General features: G+C 40.5%; 1 protein-coding gene across 1 annotated transcript in view; it reads right to left on the reverse strand.

Moving 5' to 3' along the window:
• RELN (reelin) overlaps positions 1-19696 on the reverse strand; it is a 282373-nt gene that overhangs the window by 52147 nt on the left and 210530 nt on the right. Inside the window, exons 26-35 of the mRNA XM_062632047.1 lie at positions 17302-17473; positions 16693-16893; positions 14327-14562; positions 12088-12245; positions 10991-11198; positions 5331-5407; positions 3672-3830; positions 1559-1747; positions 1021-1294; positions 7-147 (exon numbers count right to left, since the gene is read on the reverse strand). Coding sequence (XP_062488031.1) covers positions 7-147; positions 1021-1294; positions 1559-1747; positions 3672-3830; positions 5331-5407; positions 10991-11198; positions 12088-12245; positions 14327-14562; positions 16693-16893; positions 17302-17473 — 1815 coding nt within the window. The remainder of the gene's footprint in view (positions 1-6; positions 148-1020; positions 1295-1558; positions 1748-3671; positions 3831-5330; positions 5408-10990; positions 11199-12087; positions 12246-14326; positions 14563-16692; positions 16894-17301; positions 17474-19696) is intronic.

The following is a 19696-nucleotide window of genomic DNA, read 5'->3' on the forward strand; positions in this document are numbered from 1 at the left end:
ACTTACACACAATGACCTGCATCACAGATGCCGTGGCCTGAGCACATCCAGGGGCACCCTTTAGCCAGGACCACGTTATCAATAGCCCAAGAATCAACACCAGAAGCATAGTTGTACTGAATCCATCTGAATCGTGTTCTGGGAGAGCTGGAAAAAGAGTGAATGTATTTCAGGCTTCAAAATGTATGCTCCGCATAGTGCTAAATACTAAAGAAAAATCTCATAGACTTTAGGAGAAGAAAAGCACATTAATAAGCATGACCCCCTGTACTTAGAAAAGATTCATATTCCAGTTTCAACTGGAAGTTTCAATTTCTTAGGTTAGTTCTTTAGGTAATATTGCAGCAGACTCTAAGGGAAGGTGCCCAAAGTGAAAATTTAGGAAGAACATTGCTGCTACTCTTGCTGGTCATAGAGTGCTTTGAAGAATTACAGAACTATTGAGAATAATGGTAAGCAATATCATCATCTATTTTTTCTAAACTAGAGCATAGTTTTATTCAGAGAGATGGTTTCCAACATGCCTGCCACATCCATTTACAACCATGTGATATCACTAGGAGGCAGGCAGAACTCCTCCTGGTCAAAAACATGGAAGTGGCACAACCAGTAACATGTGTTTTGACTTCCTGAATGCCATGACTAGCATGACATTGGATGACAACTTATGCGCAGTGACAGAAAATATGTTTATGTGAAAGCAAGGGTCAGGGCATTAATTCTTGCTTCTTACTGGGTAAATGTTAGAGAAGCTTGGTTTAGCTTTCCCATTCTTGCTATCACAGATTATAGGCAAGACTTCAGAATTCACTCATCCAAAGTTGTTCCTTCCTTAAGTTCCTGCAGTTCAGTTTATGTCTGATGAAATATTTTGAAGTGAAACTTAAAATTCCAGTGGTGTGACAGCACACGTTTAATAATTTAAAAGACATGAAGAAAATTCCCAAGCTGGGAGCTGTTTGCTCAAATTAGATCAGCAAAATTTTTATCACGCTAAGCAGGCAGAAGAGCAGTGCTCACTTGGTTGAGGGTGGGAGGTAGACTGTTATTCTCTTCCAGTTTTGGAATCTTTCTGAAGTGTAGATGGAGCTCTCGGTGTAGTGCTGACAGCCGATGGTTGGAGGGACACATTCCTCTGTCACCAGGTGCCAGTCTCTCCCGTTGTTTAAAGAATACTGCAAATGAATACTATGGGAATTGCTGTATGGCTTGCTGCAACCCATGCTCAGCTCAAACTGCAAGAATGTGGAGGATGATACATGGAAGTCCCAAGTCTCTGCATAACGAGGTTTTCCTAAGTAAAGAGAGAAAAACAACAATGAAGAGAATATACCTTATGTATGTTTTCAGTACTGTCCCTCAGACACAGTATGTGGATATTCCGTGTGGTATATGGATAATACAGATACGGTATCTGTATTTTCACCTTTTTTTCAGGCTTCTCTTCCCTGCAGATTTCTTTATACCTGGATTTGTTTGTACCTCCCATTCTGTAAAAACTTGACTATAATTTATAAACCAGACTCACACAAATCTAGCAATGTTCTATGCCACATACCAATGTTTTCACTGAACATCAGAGCTGTATCCATAGACAGGCAGTCGATGTCTACTTGACCTCCTTGTATTCTGTACCAGCTTGCTTGTAAATCCACAGTTCCATCAAATTTATCCTGGAAGCCCGTCTGAGAGCTGTCATTCATCCCTATAAGGACATCGTCCAAAGCCCATTGGGCTGAATGCTTCCCTATAAAAAGCAGAACAGGCAGGTTAGTGGAGTCCCTATAAGTTATTTTTTATGCCCATATGCTGTGTTCACACAGTGAGCCATGCTCAGCCACATAGATTTAGCACTGTTAAACAAGACTAAAACATTGCTCAGGAGGAATCTGAACTCTAGAGTATCTTTCTATTTTGGATAAACACAGGTGTTTCCCTCTTCATTTCTCAAACTTCAGTGCCTTCATCATCATCATATGCTCTCCCTGTGTTTGAATAGACACTCCCATAGTACCTAGATTGAGGATTTTCATTTTATGGGTCACAACCTTCCTGACATTCCCCACAGCCAAGGTGGAAAGGCCTCTGTCTAGTTCCCAAAGTACCTTCTGTATGGAGAAGGATAGTACGTAAAGGAAAATGCAGAAGGCTCTTGATATAAATGATATTCATAGAAGTGCTCTTCTCCTTCCCGGAAACCTCTCTTCTCTTGCTGTCCAGCCTACAGGCACCTCAGTTCACCATCATCTCCAGCCCTTTTCTCCCTTCATTTCAATTCACCTTTGTAGTGGCATGCTGAAAATGCCATTGTACTGTGCAATCACTGCCCTCACAGGAACAGAAGAAAGTCTTGACAACAAATTGTGAGCTTGCAACAATGTGCCTGGGCTTCTGTCTTGCTACTAGGAGGAACGTGGGCTGATGGGACCACTCTGCACTAAGTTATGGCAGACGGAGGACAGTCGATGAAGGAGCTGATATCTGTAATGAGGAGCGGTTGTCACCTATGAGCGCTGCTATGGATGGTGGTATTTCAACCTCCAGTCATAAACACTCTCTCTTACTGGGAGCCAAAGGACTGCCATCAGGTGGTCTTTGAGTGACTGCTTTCTGCAAGGACAGATGTCATCAAGGTGCCCTCAGAGCAGATGGCCACAGGCAGGATACAATTAGAGAGCAACAGGTCTGACATCAACCACTCACCAGTGCAAATGATCACAGTGGAATGACTGTCTGTGGTGCACTCCTTGCTACTCAGCATTTTTCACAAATGAATTGGATTCTTAACTAAATCACATCCTTCTTACCTTTCCTACTCTCCTGGCTAGGGAGAATAATTAATTCCAGCACATACATTGTAAGAAAATGTATGAATAAAAACCAACCATCAAAGTGACAAATTATGACCCAGAAGCTGCGTACCATAATTAGTTGAATGTAAGCTGTACACTTTTCTCACCAGGGAATTGCTGTTAAAATGTACTTTGCTTATTTCTGAATATCACCTTATATAAGGAAAGACTTTTAGTCAGGAGACTTCTAATAGCAGTAATGTGCTCCCACATAAGATGGAAGCTCTCACGGTGGCTTTAGGTATCAGGCTGCACCAGGGTTTTACTTTCGGCTGAAGATGTGGGAAGTGGCTGAGTGGGCTTTGGAGGTACAGCAGAAGGCAGAGGAGGAGGGTACTGCGACACCAGAAATGTCAGGGGATAGGGGGGTCCTGGAATATGGAGATATTAAAACAGTGAGATGGGAGCCACAAGGTAGGCAGATTCAAGTCCAAGTTATGCTTCTTCTTCCAAAACAGAGGAAAAATGACATAAAGTGGGTACGCCATTTTACATCTCAGGCCATCCTATACTCGGGTAAATCCTCTAATCTTATTTAGGCTTATGTGTGCAATATACTTTTCCTGTCCCCTCTGTTATCTCTCAGCATCTTTGGTTTAAACTTAGGTCTTATACAATTTTACTCTTAAGTCCACTATTCTGCTTTGTGCTATAGAAGAAAATCACATCTGCAGTGTGACTGAGGAAAGCCTGAATATGCTCTTACAGCACTCAGCCATTCATCAGACTGAAGTTTCTGCAGATCATGTCCATACTGAGAACATTGACATGCGGGTTGTGTAAAGCTGCTTAATAAATATTTAGGATGGTGTTGCTTACCGTGTTGTGGCTGCCACCAGCGGAAAGCGGTGGCAGGGGTTTTGGCCTCCCGAGGTAAGTCTATTGAAATGACCTGGGGTTCCAGGTATGACATGAAGTCCAGCTCTCTCAGCAAGTGCCAGGTGATCCCATTGTCATTTGTGTATTGAACAACAAGCCCTACATTTTAAAGTTAAGAAAGGCAGTTAGTCTGATTGTACAGAGCAAATTGGGGCAACTCTTCAGCCTGTATGAGGGAGCTGCCAACATCCATCCAGTGCCTGTGACTCCTGGCATCTCGTGGTCCAGGAGCATTTTGTGGATGAAGTCCTACTGCAAAGATGACACAGACTCACCAGGTATCACACAGTATCTTGCTTATTTTCACCAAACTCAAAGGATCGAATCGTTTACAACCCCAGTGAAACTAATGATTGTACCACAGAAATGATAGGAATAACTTTTCTTCATATAGTCAGTATTTATTTCATGTCGGGTATCCTTGCAGTTTGTGTGGGACACTAGGTTGTAATTCTCATAGTTTGGCCTCCAGTATGGGTAGTTCACAATGCTCATGTAACACGTGCAAGCTCTCAGTGTCCTTAAAAGTTTACTGTCACAATATTTGGATAGTTTAAGATAGCCTCTGTATGTAACACACAGTATGGCAAATACTAGGACACAACAGAATTGTGAAGTCACTTATGTGCTCATCAAAGGGGATACAAGAAAGAGCACTTAAGTATATTTCTTCTTTTAAAACTTTTTTACACTAGAGCATGTTCAAAGATCATGGATCTTCTTGTGTCTTATAGTGGTGTGCAAATGAGAGAAGAATCAAACCCTCAATGTAATCTGTGCTGAAAGATGACAGTTGTAAGTATCAATGGAAATATCATACATCAGGAAACAGTCCACTGATGTTAAATGATTTATACTGAGAGGAAAGTTCAGTTTTCTCATCTACCAGATGTCAGTGGTCTGTCTTCATGAACTAGACCACTTCATATGGGGAATCTGGTCCCAGAACCCTGCTGATCTTTCCCAAGCACAGGTATCAGCTCCCTGCCCCAGTAATAAAGCCTGTGGGTAAAATAAGAGAGGGGGCAGCTGGGAGAGATTAATTTCTTTAGACTACATGTATTTTCAGCTGCAGCTTTATAATGTTGTGTTTCGGGTAAACCATGCATGAGCTCGGGTTGGAAAACAAACTTTTATTAGACACACTGGTGTAGTTGGGAAGCTGAGCCAGTTTTCAAGCACACAACTCCTCTTCAGGTCAGCCATGGAGGTTGCCCACTTTATCCTGAAATTGAATTTTATTCATTTTATTTCATATCTGAAGAAAGTCCTGTGTACTTGTAGATTTACCTGTTTTCCAACACTATCAACTAGTCTAATAAAAGCTATTACACTTCATTTTATAAATGTTGTTCATTTTATAAATGTAAACCATCACAGCTATTCCTACAGATAGAACACCATTAGGTTTGGTGGAAATAAGTATAAATACAAATGTGGAACAAAAGTAAATAGCTTTTGCACCATTTATAAAAACTGAAGAGGCGATCAATGTTAAAAATAAAACAACATTTTTGATTTTGTAAAGGCAGTAAAAGGCAAAAACACTGTAAAATGCCCAAACGACAAAAAGTTTATTATAAGGAAAGGAGGCTTTACCTTCATTTCTGGCTCTTGGTCTGCTGCAGGAGTTACCAACAGCCTTGCTTCCAATTTGTACATAAAACTGAACTAGCCTGTTAAAAAACAAAACCCCCCAAAACAGGGTAGAAGTGAGGTGTAATTATCTTCTGATAGCACAAAATCAGTCAGTATAACTCTGCTCCCTTAACTCATGTGGCATTTTCAGTTAGGTCATTATTCCAGTCTTGTTGATCAAGTAATGTTCCCAGTGAAATCAAGCATGGCTATAGTAAACAGTGGAGGACTCAAGACAGAAGAAGGTGATGTGGTTTATTGATCCTGTGCTGGACTGAGTAGAAGAATTTAGCAGCTCCTTCTTTCACACAAAGATGCAAAATCTCCAAAGTAGGCAAATCTGCTCCTTACATCAGATCTTACCTTAAACTCTTGTAACTGGAAATCGGTTTAAGCTTTAAAATACAGTATTAGTTTCAATGAAATTATTGTATCTTCACTAAATCACCAATTCCTTCTTGGTCCTTAAATTATTGATGTAAACAGTTTTCAGTGAAAAGTATTCATGGGACATTTTTGTGAAGCAGACCCTTTGATTTTGAACCCAAAATTTTTGATTTAATTGAATATTCCCTTGTTCTCATGTCATAAGACAGGGAAAAAGCCTGTTCCTGATCTGCCTTTATTCAGCCTTCCTTGTTGTCAGTGTTTTTACCATCCCTACGTTCTCTTATTCATTTTGACTTTAAATCATGGCAACCTTTTCATCTGTCTCTGCATGAAGTTTTTCCATGTCCTTGATTTTTCACATAACCATTTTCTGCAGCTCTTCTAAAGCCACAACCTCCATTTGAAACAGTATCACTGTCTTTACTGTCAGAACTTTGGATTAACTTGGGGCATCCCTAATTATCTATATTTGGATGAATAATTATCCCATCCTTGTGCTCCAATGTATTGCTTGGGTTTCCCCCCCCCGCCCCAGTCTCCAGTGATTCCCTGGTATCCTTGCTGAACTGATAATTTTAATTGTGACTCTGTAGTATTAGAGTAGTTTACATTTCCTCTTAGATGCACACTATTGTGCTGTATAATAGCAATTAATTTCAATTAATGTGGTGCTGCTCACTCAACAAATTTCCTTGCATGCCTCCAACATTTGTCTGAGTCTTATCTCATCATAACTAATGTAAAGAGCACTGAGATGACTAAGAATGGCATTGCCCCTCACCTATGCCTTCTTCACAGGTTGTCTGAATTGAGCACTCAAACCAGCACCTGAACAGAGCAAGGAACTGGGATTCATCCCCACAACGAGCTTTCACATGCTGAAAGGTGGTGATGCCATTCTACCTCTTGCTTCCTAAACATCTTTTGACTTAGGATGATACCTGCCTGTTGTGTTATAACTACTGAAGTACTCACTGAAGCGATGTTTTTGGGAAGCAACTGTTTGTCCCTTGTGCTGAGGGTGTCCTCATGGAGCACATAGTGAGATGGGGTTATTGCCAAACAGAGGTTTGGGGGGGAAAAAAGAACACAAATCTAAAGGAAATTAGACTTCATTAATACTACTGCTTGTAGATAACTTTTTTCTTTTAAATACAAATTTCTACTACTTGTAGATAACTTCTTTATTTTAAATACAAATTTTGTGCCTCTTCGTGAAAAACAAGGCTTAATTTGTCAATCGAATTATTCCTCACAAAGATGACTCCTTTCGCTTTAGGGGATTTGGTCCTAATTTGTAGTGACATCACTAAAATCATGAACAAGCCACAGGACTACAGCCAAAGCCAGTATGATCCAGTTTCCCTCACCCACTGCTACATACACAATGTCATGATCCTTTTCTGATTCTAAACCCAACCACACTGCAGTTCTGTATTAAAATCAGTATCTCCTATCAGAGAGGTTTTGTATATCCACAAGGACTAGGACAAGCTAGAATATACACATCAGTGTCATTCATTATATAACCCCATAGATAGCTCAAGAATAGACACAGTACTACACTATTTAGCCAGCCACATCCTATTGTTGGCTGCAGCTCTGTCCTCCGAGACAGTATTCAGGCAATAAACCACTAGACGATGATCTCAGAGGTGAAAAAATTTACAGTCTTATGATGATATTTTCTGTTATGCTTGCCAAATGTAAAGATCAGTGAAAAGCAAAAACAAAAGACAAAACCTCCTCTTTCTGCAGAAGTGGGGATTGGCCCATCTGATCTGTAAGCATTTGACCCAGAACAGCAATCTGGGATGGTTGCACAGTCATTAGCAACTGAGTCTAATGCAGATGGGAGCCAAGTCAGCTAACAAGCCAGATGTCACTGTTTGGAAAAATAATACATTCCATGGTTTTTATCTAGCTGCCAGGTAGGCACTGTGTGTAAATGCTATCATTGAAGAGTGTCATCAGGGACAAGCCATCAAAACGGGAGGAAGTAGCTCAACAGTAACCAAAATGTATTCAGATATCGTATTGCTAGTCAGGAGGATGAAAATACTGCTGCTGAAATTGTGCCTTTGGTACATTGGGCCATACAAAGGGAAAAGGATGGAAAGACTCCAGGAGGTTTCTAAAGTGTAGAGCAAATGATGGTCTGGGTGAAATGAATTTTGACACTTACAGCTCTCTTAGTGCTATGGAACAATTTCATTTTTTTCACAGTCTGTCAAAAAGGTGTAGTCAATCATATAAAAGAAAAAGGAGACAATAGAACAAAGCTAAGATTATGATAGAATTTAATGTATATGCTAAAAACCAACTGCTTGTTTATGATCATTGGTTTCAGGGAGCATGCTTTAGTTTAAAGTGCTCAGCATGACACCTGAGTTTGATTTTGCCCTGTTGGGCTGCTTCCCTGAGCAGCATCATGCACCTCAGGCTGGCACATTTCAACCCCATTGGAGCAGAGCAAACCGGGAGCACCAAGCGCTCATGCACCCTTCTCCTCTGGGAAGAGTGATGGGGAAAAGGGTCTTTGTACTTCTTACAAAAAAGAGCAAAAATCTTTACATTCCTTACAAAAAATTTACACTTTACACTCCAAAAGATGTAACTGAAGCACGATGATATGGAATATGCATAGGTAGATCTGCAGGAATTCGGAGTAAAAATAAAACTATAATGTCTTGCAGTATTTTTCAATTTTTTGATTTTCCACGACTGATTTAATGAAATAAGATATTAAAAGGTCTGGGAAAACACTATTAACCTGAAAAATAAGAAGCTTAAAAATCTACTGTAGCACTTAGAGCCTTCCTATTCACAACCCTCAATCCACATATCTAGTGGCATGTCTTTCAAAGCATTTTTTCCTGCTGTTTATTCAAGTCACCAAAACCCTCAACCAAAAGACTCACACAAAAATAAAAGATAACTGTGTAGGGGCTAAGATGACCCCTAATAAGATAACTGAATTCTATGCAAGGCATTACTGAATGCAGAAAGTAATACCAAATTGGGAAAACATGCTTCCGTCTTATCTCCCCTTTCAAGTGACATTAATTTTAGCTCCAATAACAGGAAAAAAAAATATCTAGGCTGAGGAATTATCTTCTGGTTTAGGGTATGGGCCCTTCAGTTAACCCCTCACACTCTCACAGACCTTGACTTTGTTTCTAGCAAAAAGTCCCAAACAGTTTACGTTACAGATGGTGTCAAACATTAAAGTGGGATGCGCTTGTTGTAAGCCAGGTGTCTGAAGTTGAATGTCTAAATTTTACATGGACAACCCAGATTGCCTATAAAAACCTTAAAAAAATACATGCTTCCAGAAAACAAAACACTGCCCATTGCTGGACCCTATTTTAGGATGAGTTGCACTGCCCTTATGAAGCAGCTCTTCTCTCCTCTGAGCTTAAAAGCAGCCTGGGGTAATTGTAGTCTAAGGAGTCCATGTTCTGGTCAGACAACATGAGGTGGATACTACCCCTGAGCACATATGGGTCTGAAGAAACCAAACAATTGATGTTGGTCTCATTTATATTTGAAATGACCAGTGTGTTTTTTCTGTCCAGCAAATAGCCCAGGGATGTGGCTTCAAGCTTTAATTGCTCAAGGAAGTTAAACTGCTCACTGTGATGCTTATAACAGAAATTTAGTGATGATTTATTTTGACAAAATAATCAGCTGCAGCAGGAGAGCAGCTCACATGATGAGCACATGCTCAGAGGAGGGATCATAATTGCTCTTACCAGGTGTCCCTCTCGTCATGTACCTTCTTGGGGCAGTTTTGAGACACCAGAAGGACCATATTCTTCCACAAAACAGAAGTCGTGATAGATTAAACAAGTCAAGAAAAAGCATTGCTCATTTCATTTTAAAACTTCTTCTGGCTTTTAAAATGGCTCAAGCTCTACAAAAAGGGGAAGCTATAAATACGAATATCTGCCATTAAAAGTGGTTTCAAAGTAATCTTGAATCTAAAGAAAATCCTTTCCTTTTATAAAAAAGATTTCTCCAGGAAAGAAGGAATAACTCAGAAATACTGTTTGAATACAGACTTATTGATAATGAGGTTACTTTCAATATTATGCTTCACAGGATTAATAACATGAGATTTAAAAAGATAGTGGAACAGAAGAGACATACTCAGGCTTTCCAGTGCAAACATGCACTTGTCCAAAGCATATTTGTCAAACAATTAATTAAAGTAATTATTAAGTAATTTACATAATTATAGAAATAATTCATGTATTTGTCAGACATGCAGGGGACAGAGGAAAGGCAGCTGGTGCTGTGCTGCTCAGTGCTGGGAGCAGCTAAGGATGTCCCCAAACCTGCAGCGTCCATGCTGCCTTACAGAGGTCCCCATGTCTCAGCTGGAGGGCGGTAGCAGTAGCTTGTGGCCGATCTTTGCTGACTGATCCCACAAATTAAATAATGCAGCAAATCATGGCATTACTTTCTCTTCGAGCAGTATTTTTCAGGAGAAGTACCTTTTATTAAGCTAACTGACATAATTATAGGATGGGCAAGGTTTCAGGTGCGTGATCCCTCATGAGACTGGACAAAACAGCAGCAAACTCCAGGCTAAACAGTGGTTAGGATTAACAGCCCTTTGTTTATCCTAATTACATTAATCAGTTCAACAATTTGAGAGAAAGAAAATAATTGCTACCAATGGAGCAGGATTCAGCAGTAGCAGGGAGAGAGGTGAGGGCTTGTTAGCCTCTTGGCTACACAGAAACAATTCACATTCTGGTTATTTACACTTCTGACAAGTGGACTAATTCACAACATCTGGCAAGTAAATGACAGCTCATTTCTCTGCCATCGCCATGCCTGCAATTCAGGGCAGTCAGGGGAAAGAGAGTTTTTCTGACTGGCTATGTGCAGAGACTTAGGTTTTGTGCAGTCTCAAGACCACGTCTTCTGCGCATCCATTTAGGACAGAGTGCAAACCATATTCTCAGAAGGATAAAGAGTTCACAGATTTTTAATGCTGCTATTCTACTGTTTCTAACTTAAGTATTCTCTCTCAAGAAACGGAAATAGTACACCAGAATGAGCAAAAAAGTAATTTCCCTGCCTTTAAGATTTCTTGTACAGGTTGTGATTACCCATTTTCTATTAATCATTTCTCACCTTCTCACATCTACGCTTGTAAATGTGGAGAGGAGACAACATGAATACGCAGACAATTGTGAGAAGCAACACTGAGGATTAACCTGATATTTGTGGTGTCCAGGGGAACAGTCCTCGCCTCCCTTTTGCCAGGTCCATTGAAGTACAGAGATTTTCCATCGCTGAGCACACCACAGCCTGTCCCAACCTGACCTCCTGTTATCTTGTACCAGAGAGGGCTTAGCTTCCTCTCAAACCTGTCGAACATCTCACTGTGATTAGGCACATTAGACACACAGGTTCCATGCGATGCTTCAAGAAAAAAAAGATAATATGGGAGATGCTTTGTTGAAACTGTGCTGAACAGAGTAAGGGTCAGATACAGAACATTGCAGACAGTTCCGTTGCATTCACACATGAGAAAGTACTGTGCTTTTCTAAGAAAATGCCCTAATGACAGGGTTGTACCTTTTTAAAACCTGCTTTACAGATTTCTTTAGGCAGAATAAGCCCTCTTCCTCTAAACTCTAAGATGGCTTATTTCACCAGGTAAAAGCACTTTATGTTGATAAGGCATTTTATGTAAACAAAAATATTATCTGTTTATTTCATTTTAAACAAATTCAACAGAAGATGTTAGCTCAGTGCTGTGTTTCTATAGAGGGTTGAAAAGAGTGCAGTGTGCAACTGGTTATGTCAATCACTGTTTCTTTTTTCCTTGGGTTTGTTTTTTTTAGTGTTACTGCATAAAAGCTTCCGAAACCACAAGTGAGCAGAATTCTCCACAGAAGGGCCCGTCAGAACATATGTTCCCTCCTGGTCCCATGCCATCTGATGGCCAGGGGACTCAAAAACAGCAGCAATTCTTTTGAAGATGATCCAAAGGCTTTTAAGCAGACTTTTTAGTTTATAATGTTTTATTTTGTTTTCTCTTTTAATTGCTAGTCCCTTCCCATTCACACAGATGGCGATACTCAAAGATTACGGTTGCCAGAAACATCACTGATGTCCGCCACCTTCAACTGCTCTGTTTTGCCTGGACTGACTTCTATTTAACAAAATGACAAGATTCTTGCTGGCAGTCCATGATACTGATGTCACCAGATATTTTTCTGGAATACTGGAGAGGAAAACCAAGATGCTAAATTTGCAGCTTTAACTCAGCCAGTGCTTCTAATCCCACCTAAGAGGGTTGTCTTACCTGTGTAGCCAAGGTCACAGAAGCAGACCCCCGAGACGCAGTCCCCGTGACCATTGCAGTAGCTGGGGCAAGGCTCAGAAATGTAAACACCGTCTAAGCCAAAAGGAGGCACACTCTTGTGGGAGCTGCTCTCCTGGATCCAGCGGAATCGAGTCTTACTGTAGAGAAACAACAGTGAAGGGCAGAGTATCACTATTCCCAGCTTCAATACCTCCTGATCCTTGTTTAAAAGAAGCTTTTTCTAAATTAGCCATTTCCAAATAAGATGAAAAAGGAAGCCTGGAAAAGATTTCTGACACCCTACATTTTGTGCAAATTCACTTAAGGATAATTTTCCCAGGGTTTTTGGATGCATTTTTGACTTTCTCTATTTCTCTGGCCTGTATCCATGAGTGTGATTCAAAGAACAGATACATGGTTTTATCAACAGCAGTGAATGATTAGATATGACTCTGAAGATGCCTCTCACAAGTCGGTTCAACCTGAGCTGCTAATTATGCATTGAAATCCCAGAACTCCATTTCTTACAGTACTTATGAAAGGAACTCAGTAATGGCAGTGATAGAGTTTATTATGGGATTGCATAATTTAGAGTAAGAAACCGTCAAGTCATCTGGATACAGGAAAAATCCTCCACTTGCTAAAAATAATGGCCAATAATGTGTCCTGTGGACAAAAACACGAAGTTTTTATTCTTGGATGACAACATGAAATTCCTGGAAAACAATGCTCTGGTTCTTAACTTATATAACTGAAACTGCTCCAGAGACTTCGGTGAACCTACACTAAGTTACTCCGCTGACCCAGTGCATAGGAAATTGGTTGAAGAGGAGATCTTTTGGTTATTATTTTTCAATCCTTAACTTTTAGTTGCATCATTTTATAGGCATTCCAGAGAGGGAAACAGATTTAATATCTCACTGCCAAGCCAATGGATTAATTATGAACCTCCTTGCTACCCTATCTAAAATATGATAAATCTATTGCTTTTTTTACTAGTGTGCGCTGGGATATGGTAGGTCAGTGATCAGTTGTGTTAGTGCTCCATACCAACTGATGAAATGGAATGCTCTCCAGACAACCTGTGAACCATGATTTCCAAAGTGACCTGCAATAAATTCAGTTTTCAATACTCTGAGACCCTCATCATACTCACAACACTTCAATTTTTAATGTATTAACATGAGCTTCTTATTCCTGATCACTTTACTGAACATAATGCCAAACAGATTGCTGCTATTGATTCTGCTCTGCTTGTTTTGGGTAAATCAAATCAGCTGGTGTCAGATCTGTGCAATTTGGCACCTGCTTTTATTGGCTAATTACTGAAGAAAAGACAAACTTGTTATGGTACACGCTGCTATTTCAAGTCCTTGCGGCAAAGGCACCAGTTCCCCTGCTACACAATATGCCACACACTCAAAATCTGTGCTGGGGCTTGAGGAGGAGGAGCCCACAGCAGGAGGATGGGGCTGAAACCCAGGGGCAGCACTAGAGCAGCTGCCTGCGGGAAGAGTGACAGGAGGCAGCAAGGCATGGCTGGGGTCTTGGGGGAATGCCTGACGGCTGCACTGGCAGTGCTTCAGGCAGGCAGAAAATCAGAGCAGGGAGTTTTATTGAGAGGGTAAGACAGCGAGCAAGGGGGCAAGAAACTTCAACCAAATCCAAGTAAGACTGATTAAAGCTTCCTGATTTCAAGGCTTATTTCTGTCTTCCACTGTCTGATGTCTTTTCATCTGTATTAACCTGATGGTGAGGTCAAGCACACCTATCATTCCTTCCTCCTTTGACTTCATCTGTCCTGGCTGCATTCAGTGACACATTACATTATGCAGCAGCTCAAATACCTTCCTAGGGTTTCTTTGCCCAGTGGTAACTGTAAAATTAATCCTGTTCAAATGGATTACTTGATTCAAATGACTTATCACACTGTCTTGCTGGTGCCTCTGACCTGACTGATACTTGTGAAGACCGACAGCATCATGATGAAGAGACTGATGTCAAACTAAAATGTTCTGGGTTCCTTGTTGCTTTGCAATTTGATTTTATGGACCATTCTGACACCTTTAAAATAGAGAGCTTCTCCTTGTTTTGGACAGCACAGTATATTTTTCCTAGATCTGCCCATTTTTAATGCCACTTTTCTCCACATCTTGCAACTTGCAGCTTTTTCCTAATGCTGCATCAAATGAGAGGCAGCTAATCCACGCGTAAAACTGGCATTGCTGGTTTACAGTACCTGGCTGCAAGCGACCTGGGGATAACAATAGTAATTCTTGTCCAGTCCTCAAAGTCTCCTGTGTGATACACAGTCGGATCGCTCAGCTCCCGGGAGCTTCCCTCGCATCCTTTCATGCCTGGCGATGCAGGGTAGCAGCCTTCCTTCACAAGGGACCAGAAGAGCCCAGCGTCATGCGAGTACTGAAGCAGAACAGGAGCAGAGCTGCTGTACTGGTTGGTGCAACCAATGTTGAGCTGCAAAGAAGCGGAGTATTCAATATGAGCTGAAGAAAGTTGAGCTGTTACTAGTATTTACTGCCCGCAAACCAATGAAAAACAATTTGGGCATTGGTTTTGGAGGCTTAGTGCTCTGAACACTTGCGTTGAACCCTGCTGCAAACAGTGACTGATGGTTGGAGTCTGTTTCCTACATGTGCATGACATTTCTCAGTAAAAAATCCTACTATCCCTTCATTAAGGTTGCTGGGTTCAGCACACCGAAGTGTGCACAGAACTTTTCAAAGGTCCTGGTGCATAACAGGCTAAACCCAGCAAACAGCACAGGCACCCATGTGCCCAGGAGAAGTGGGAAGAGCTGTATCCTCTGAGAGCCATCACATCTACAGGCTACCCAATGTGCCCAGGGCATCAGCCTGCCTCCCAGGGGCCCCCTGCCCTGGGCTGTGAGCCCTGACCAGAGCCTTCTCATCGGCCTCATAGGAATGATGTCTGGGAGCTGGGGCCTCTGTCTGGCTCCCGAGAATAGAGCAAAAATGGGATGAAGTTTAAAAATGCATACTAGAATGTGAAATGAGAATGTAACCAAGACAAAAATCAACTGCTGATTTCAACTTTTCAGTTTCATTTTTCAAGCTATCCGAAAAACATTAGTTTTCATTTTATTGCAGAAATCCTACTTGAGCTGTAGAATGCAGCAATGTAGAATGTAAACCAAAATTATTCATGTAAAATGAAATAATTTTGACAAATTACCGTCTTTCAGTTTATCAATGCAAAGTTATTCCAGGCAGCTATTTAAAATGGAAATTTCACAAACTCAGGAAAGCATTTAACCATATGTTTAAAATTAAAGCATGCAAATAGGACTGACACATTTGTGCGCAGGCCAGTTTAAAAGCTTTCCAAAAAAGACAGGAGTATAAATTCAGGTCTTAAATAACAGACTTTATAAAGAATTCACTGTTCTGTGATCCATGTTGTTTATGTTTTGTACATTTATGTTACATTGCCAAGTGTTTCAGTGATGGAAGGCGTATAAAATATTTTTAAGTACTGCTTTTTTAGACTAAATGATTTTTGAAATGCTGTTGATCATCAAACCTACAGAATAGAGGCTGAGTCACTGAAGTCAAGTGGTGAAGAGGCAAACAGCATCTTTTCCAGGCTAAATGGTATTTATATATTGAAATATTTTTGAGTTTCAGACACTTTAAAGTATAAAAGTACAAGCAATACTCAGAAATTGCTACTGCAATCCCTCAGTTTGTATAGCATCTCATTAGCATAACTTTTAGATGAAATGAGATTATTTTACAAATCCCATTATTTCTAACAAACTTTCCTATTTATAGAACTGTGGGGATTATATTTGAAAAGCTGCCTGTAAACATCTGATCTCTTCAATAATTCCACTTGTAAATTATTCAGCGTCTGTATCCACCAATTATGTAAGGACCATGTATTTGTGGGGAGCTCATTAAAATTGCATTGCAACCAACCTCCAGAATTCACCAATGGGATTTCATTATAAACTCAATAAAATTTTGATTAGAGTTCAGAAACAAGAGCTTGTCAAAGCAAATACACTTTCTTTGGAGCCCATATTCTGATGTACTGAAATTTTTGTATGCCCTTTAAAGAAGAATGCTAATTGGAGCCTATATTCATCGACACAATAAAAGTAAATTATATGAAAAAGCCATACTGGAGCACAGAGCAGTGTGTAAGTCCTTAAATAGTTTAAAGTACAAAAAATGCACGCAAATCACATTGGAGCTTTTGTAGTCACGGAGCCCCAGATGAGATAAATCCTTTCTCCCTTGACAGTGCAGTAGCATTTCCTAGTACTGACTTGAATATAATGACAGTCACTTCAGCCCACTTCTGAAATGTGCTGAAGAGCAACAAGCTTTACAACTTCTCCAGAGGGCTAAAAAATATATCTCCTGCTCTAAGGTGTTGACTGTCCTTCTAGAAAGCATCATATTTTATGCTGTATGAATTCATAGTTGTCCTCTTCACATCTTTTTACACAGCGGTATAATTTATCACCTTGGTTTGAACTGTGGCCCCAGTGACATTTTGCAAGTATTGACTAAGAGAAGTTTTACAGATATTGTGCAGGGATTTATGTTTAAGGAATACCTTGAACTGCAGGACATATCCAGGCTTCAGAGTTAAATCTCGAGTCACTGCAAACCGATCTCCATCTGATTTACCAAAGAGCATGGCGGAGGGGGTGGCAGAGCAGAAACTTTCATTTTTGGCCATCCCTTCATTGGCCAGCATTAGCCATACGCTCAGCTGGTTCATAGGGTAATCAAATGCTGGCTTTTCATAAAAGTTCTGTTAAAAATGAAGAGGAAAGCAACAAGTGTGATCACCTTGCAGTGTGACTACAGAAAATTTCCCAAAATAATCAGCTTTCAAATTTTGCAATATGTATTTTCTGTCATTTTCTAAGAATTGTACTTCCCAAAATCTGTCTTGACTTTTTGAGGAGATACATAATTATAATCCTCTGTCACAAACATTAGGAGCCTGATGGTTTTGTGATAAAACACAAGTTATTCCTACACAGAGAGATACAGCTGCAAACACTACATCTGTTTCTTTAAATACACCCTTTAAATTTCAAAGAAAATTTGTTCTTATACGTCTAATATATTGTACATCTACTGTATTAAATGTCTATTAACAGAGAGGATGGTTCCTGCTTCATGTGGATGCTCACTACCTGCTTTTGCTTATTACCTGTGGTAAAGTGGGATTAACAACAGGAATGATATGCTTCTGCTTCTCTGACAAAATGATGATGTCATCGATGGCCCACTGGTCATACCCTTCCCCTGAAAACACGGGCTGCCACCAGCGAAACCTGGTGCAAGGCGTCTTGGCTGCAGCTGGCAGCTCCAGATAGACAAACCTGGAGAAGAGAAATTCAGCAGAACTTTAGGGAACACGGTTTGTAGAGAAATGGGAGAAATACCACTGAACAAGGGAAAGAAACAGGAAAGCCAGGGCCTTTCTCACATGTAGAAGTCCTCAGAAATCTTCTACATATTTGGATACTTATTTATACACAGCATATCAAGAATCCTTCTTTGTTCTTCTTGTCTACGAAGAATGTAAACCCTTTAAGACAATGGCTATTTTTTACTCTCGATTGCTATATTGCCTAGCACAATAAGGAACTGATTTGAACTCTTCAGCTTTGAATTAAACTGTTCAGCTGATCTATGTTCAGCAAATCTTAACATTCTTCTGGTGCCAGCAAGTAATAGTGAAATATATTGGCAAAATTCATTTCTCATTCTCTTCTGCTGGTTGGTCCTATTTGTAGACAAAAGCATCCTTCTATTACAGTGCAATAGATTATGTAGCAGTTGCCTGCTGTGGGTAAAAATATTTCAGCCTTCCTATATGGGTCTTCATAAAAGAACTTCAGGTCTTCCTCAGATAGTTTGCTTTATGTTCAACTTAGGAAACACCTTACAAAAGTGATGTTAAATGAAAGTGAAAGTTTCAAACCTAATCATACTTATGTTAAAAATACAAAAATTAGTTACTTGTTAAATCCTATTTCAGTCTCATCTAAGCCATTTATTCACATATTCCTTTCAGTGCTCTTTCTTTACACCGTGTTTTTAATTGTTATTTTCTACCATGGACCCACTTTCTGGTTAGGCAGAGAGAAGTGGAGGAATTGTTCAGGGCCAAAAAGAACCTTCTTTCCTGGAGGATTCCAAGTTTAATTGTGGGAAAATAAGATCTGGACCACAGCTGAAACAGCAGAAAAATGAATATGCATAGCTATATTCTGTAAGGACCATCACTCTTGGTTACTCAGAGGGGCAGATATTTTGGCTAAAAATAACGTATTGGATAGTCCAGAGATTAAGGTTTCAGTATGTAGCTTCTTTGTTGCATGTGTCCTGTAAGTTTGACAAAGTAGAGACTAAATGACCCATGCAGTGGATGAAGAGAAGGCAGTGGATGAAGTTATTCTGGGTTTTAGTAAAGCTTTTGATACTGTACCTCATCATCCCCATGGACAGGTTGTCCAGCTATGGGATAAGAGAGTTCATGGTGAGCTGGATAAAGAAGTGGCTCAAAAGCAGAGCTCAAAGGGTTGTAGTGAATGAAGCTACACTGGGCTGACAATTGGCCCCAGGTGGTGCTTCTCAGAGCTCAATTTTAGGGCCAATCCTGTTCAGTATATTTAGCAACTATCTGGATGCAGAAGTTGAATGCATCATTAGCAAGTTTGCTGATGATATCAAATGTGGAGGTGCTGTTGACTCTCTTGAGGGACAAGAGATCTGCAAACAGATCTAGACGAATTGGAGCATTGGGCTGTGATTAATGAGATGAAATTTAAAAAGTCAAAATGTTGGATTCTGCACCTATGATGGAGTAATGTCAGGCCAGAGTGACTGCAGGGCAGCCCTGCAGAAATGGATCCGGGAGAGATGGTTGACAGCAGGCTTTACAGAGATCAGCAGAGTTCCCTGGCAGCCAAGAGAACAAAAAGCATCCTGGGGTGCACGGCACACAGCAGAAACAGCTGGTAAAAAGAGATGACTGTCCCACTGTATTCAGCATTGGTGCAGCCTCACTTTGGGTACTGTGGGTAGTTCCGGGCCCCACAATTTAAGGAGGATTTAAAGATACTTTTTTACTTCTGAAGGAGGGCAACAAAGCTGGTGGAAGGGCTGGAAGGCATGTCCTATAAGGAGTGGCTGAGGACATTGGGCTTGTCTAGTTTGGAGAAAAGGAGGCTGAGAGGTGACCTCATTGCTCTCCACAGCTTAATGAGGTGGGGAAGCAGAGAGGGAGGTGCTGGTCTCTTCTCCCTGGGATCCAGTGAGAGAATGCATGGGAATGGTTCAAAGCTGCACCAGAGGAAATTTAGACTAGACATTAGGAAGCATTTGTTTACTGAGAGGGTGGTCAAACACTGGAAAAGGCTTCCTTAGAGGGATGATCAATTCCCCAAGCCTGTCAGTGTTTAAGAGACATTTGGACAATGCCCTTAACAATATGCTTTAACTCTTGGTCATCCCACTGGACTACATGACCATTGTAGGTCCCTTCCAACCATTCCAACTAATGATTTCTATTCTATTATGCTCTGTTCTGTTCTGCT

The sequence above is a fragment of the Pezoporus occidentalis genome, unplaced genomic scaffold (genome assembly GCF_034315485.1).
Source record: "Pezoporus occidentalis ecotype Australia unplaced genomic scaffold, CSIRO_AGI_Poc_V1 ctg38, whole genome shotgun sequence".
In the NCBI taxonomy this organism is placed as follows: domain Eukaryota; kingdom Metazoa; phylum Chordata; class Aves; order Psittaciformes; family Psittacidae; genus Pezoporus; species Pezoporus occidentalis.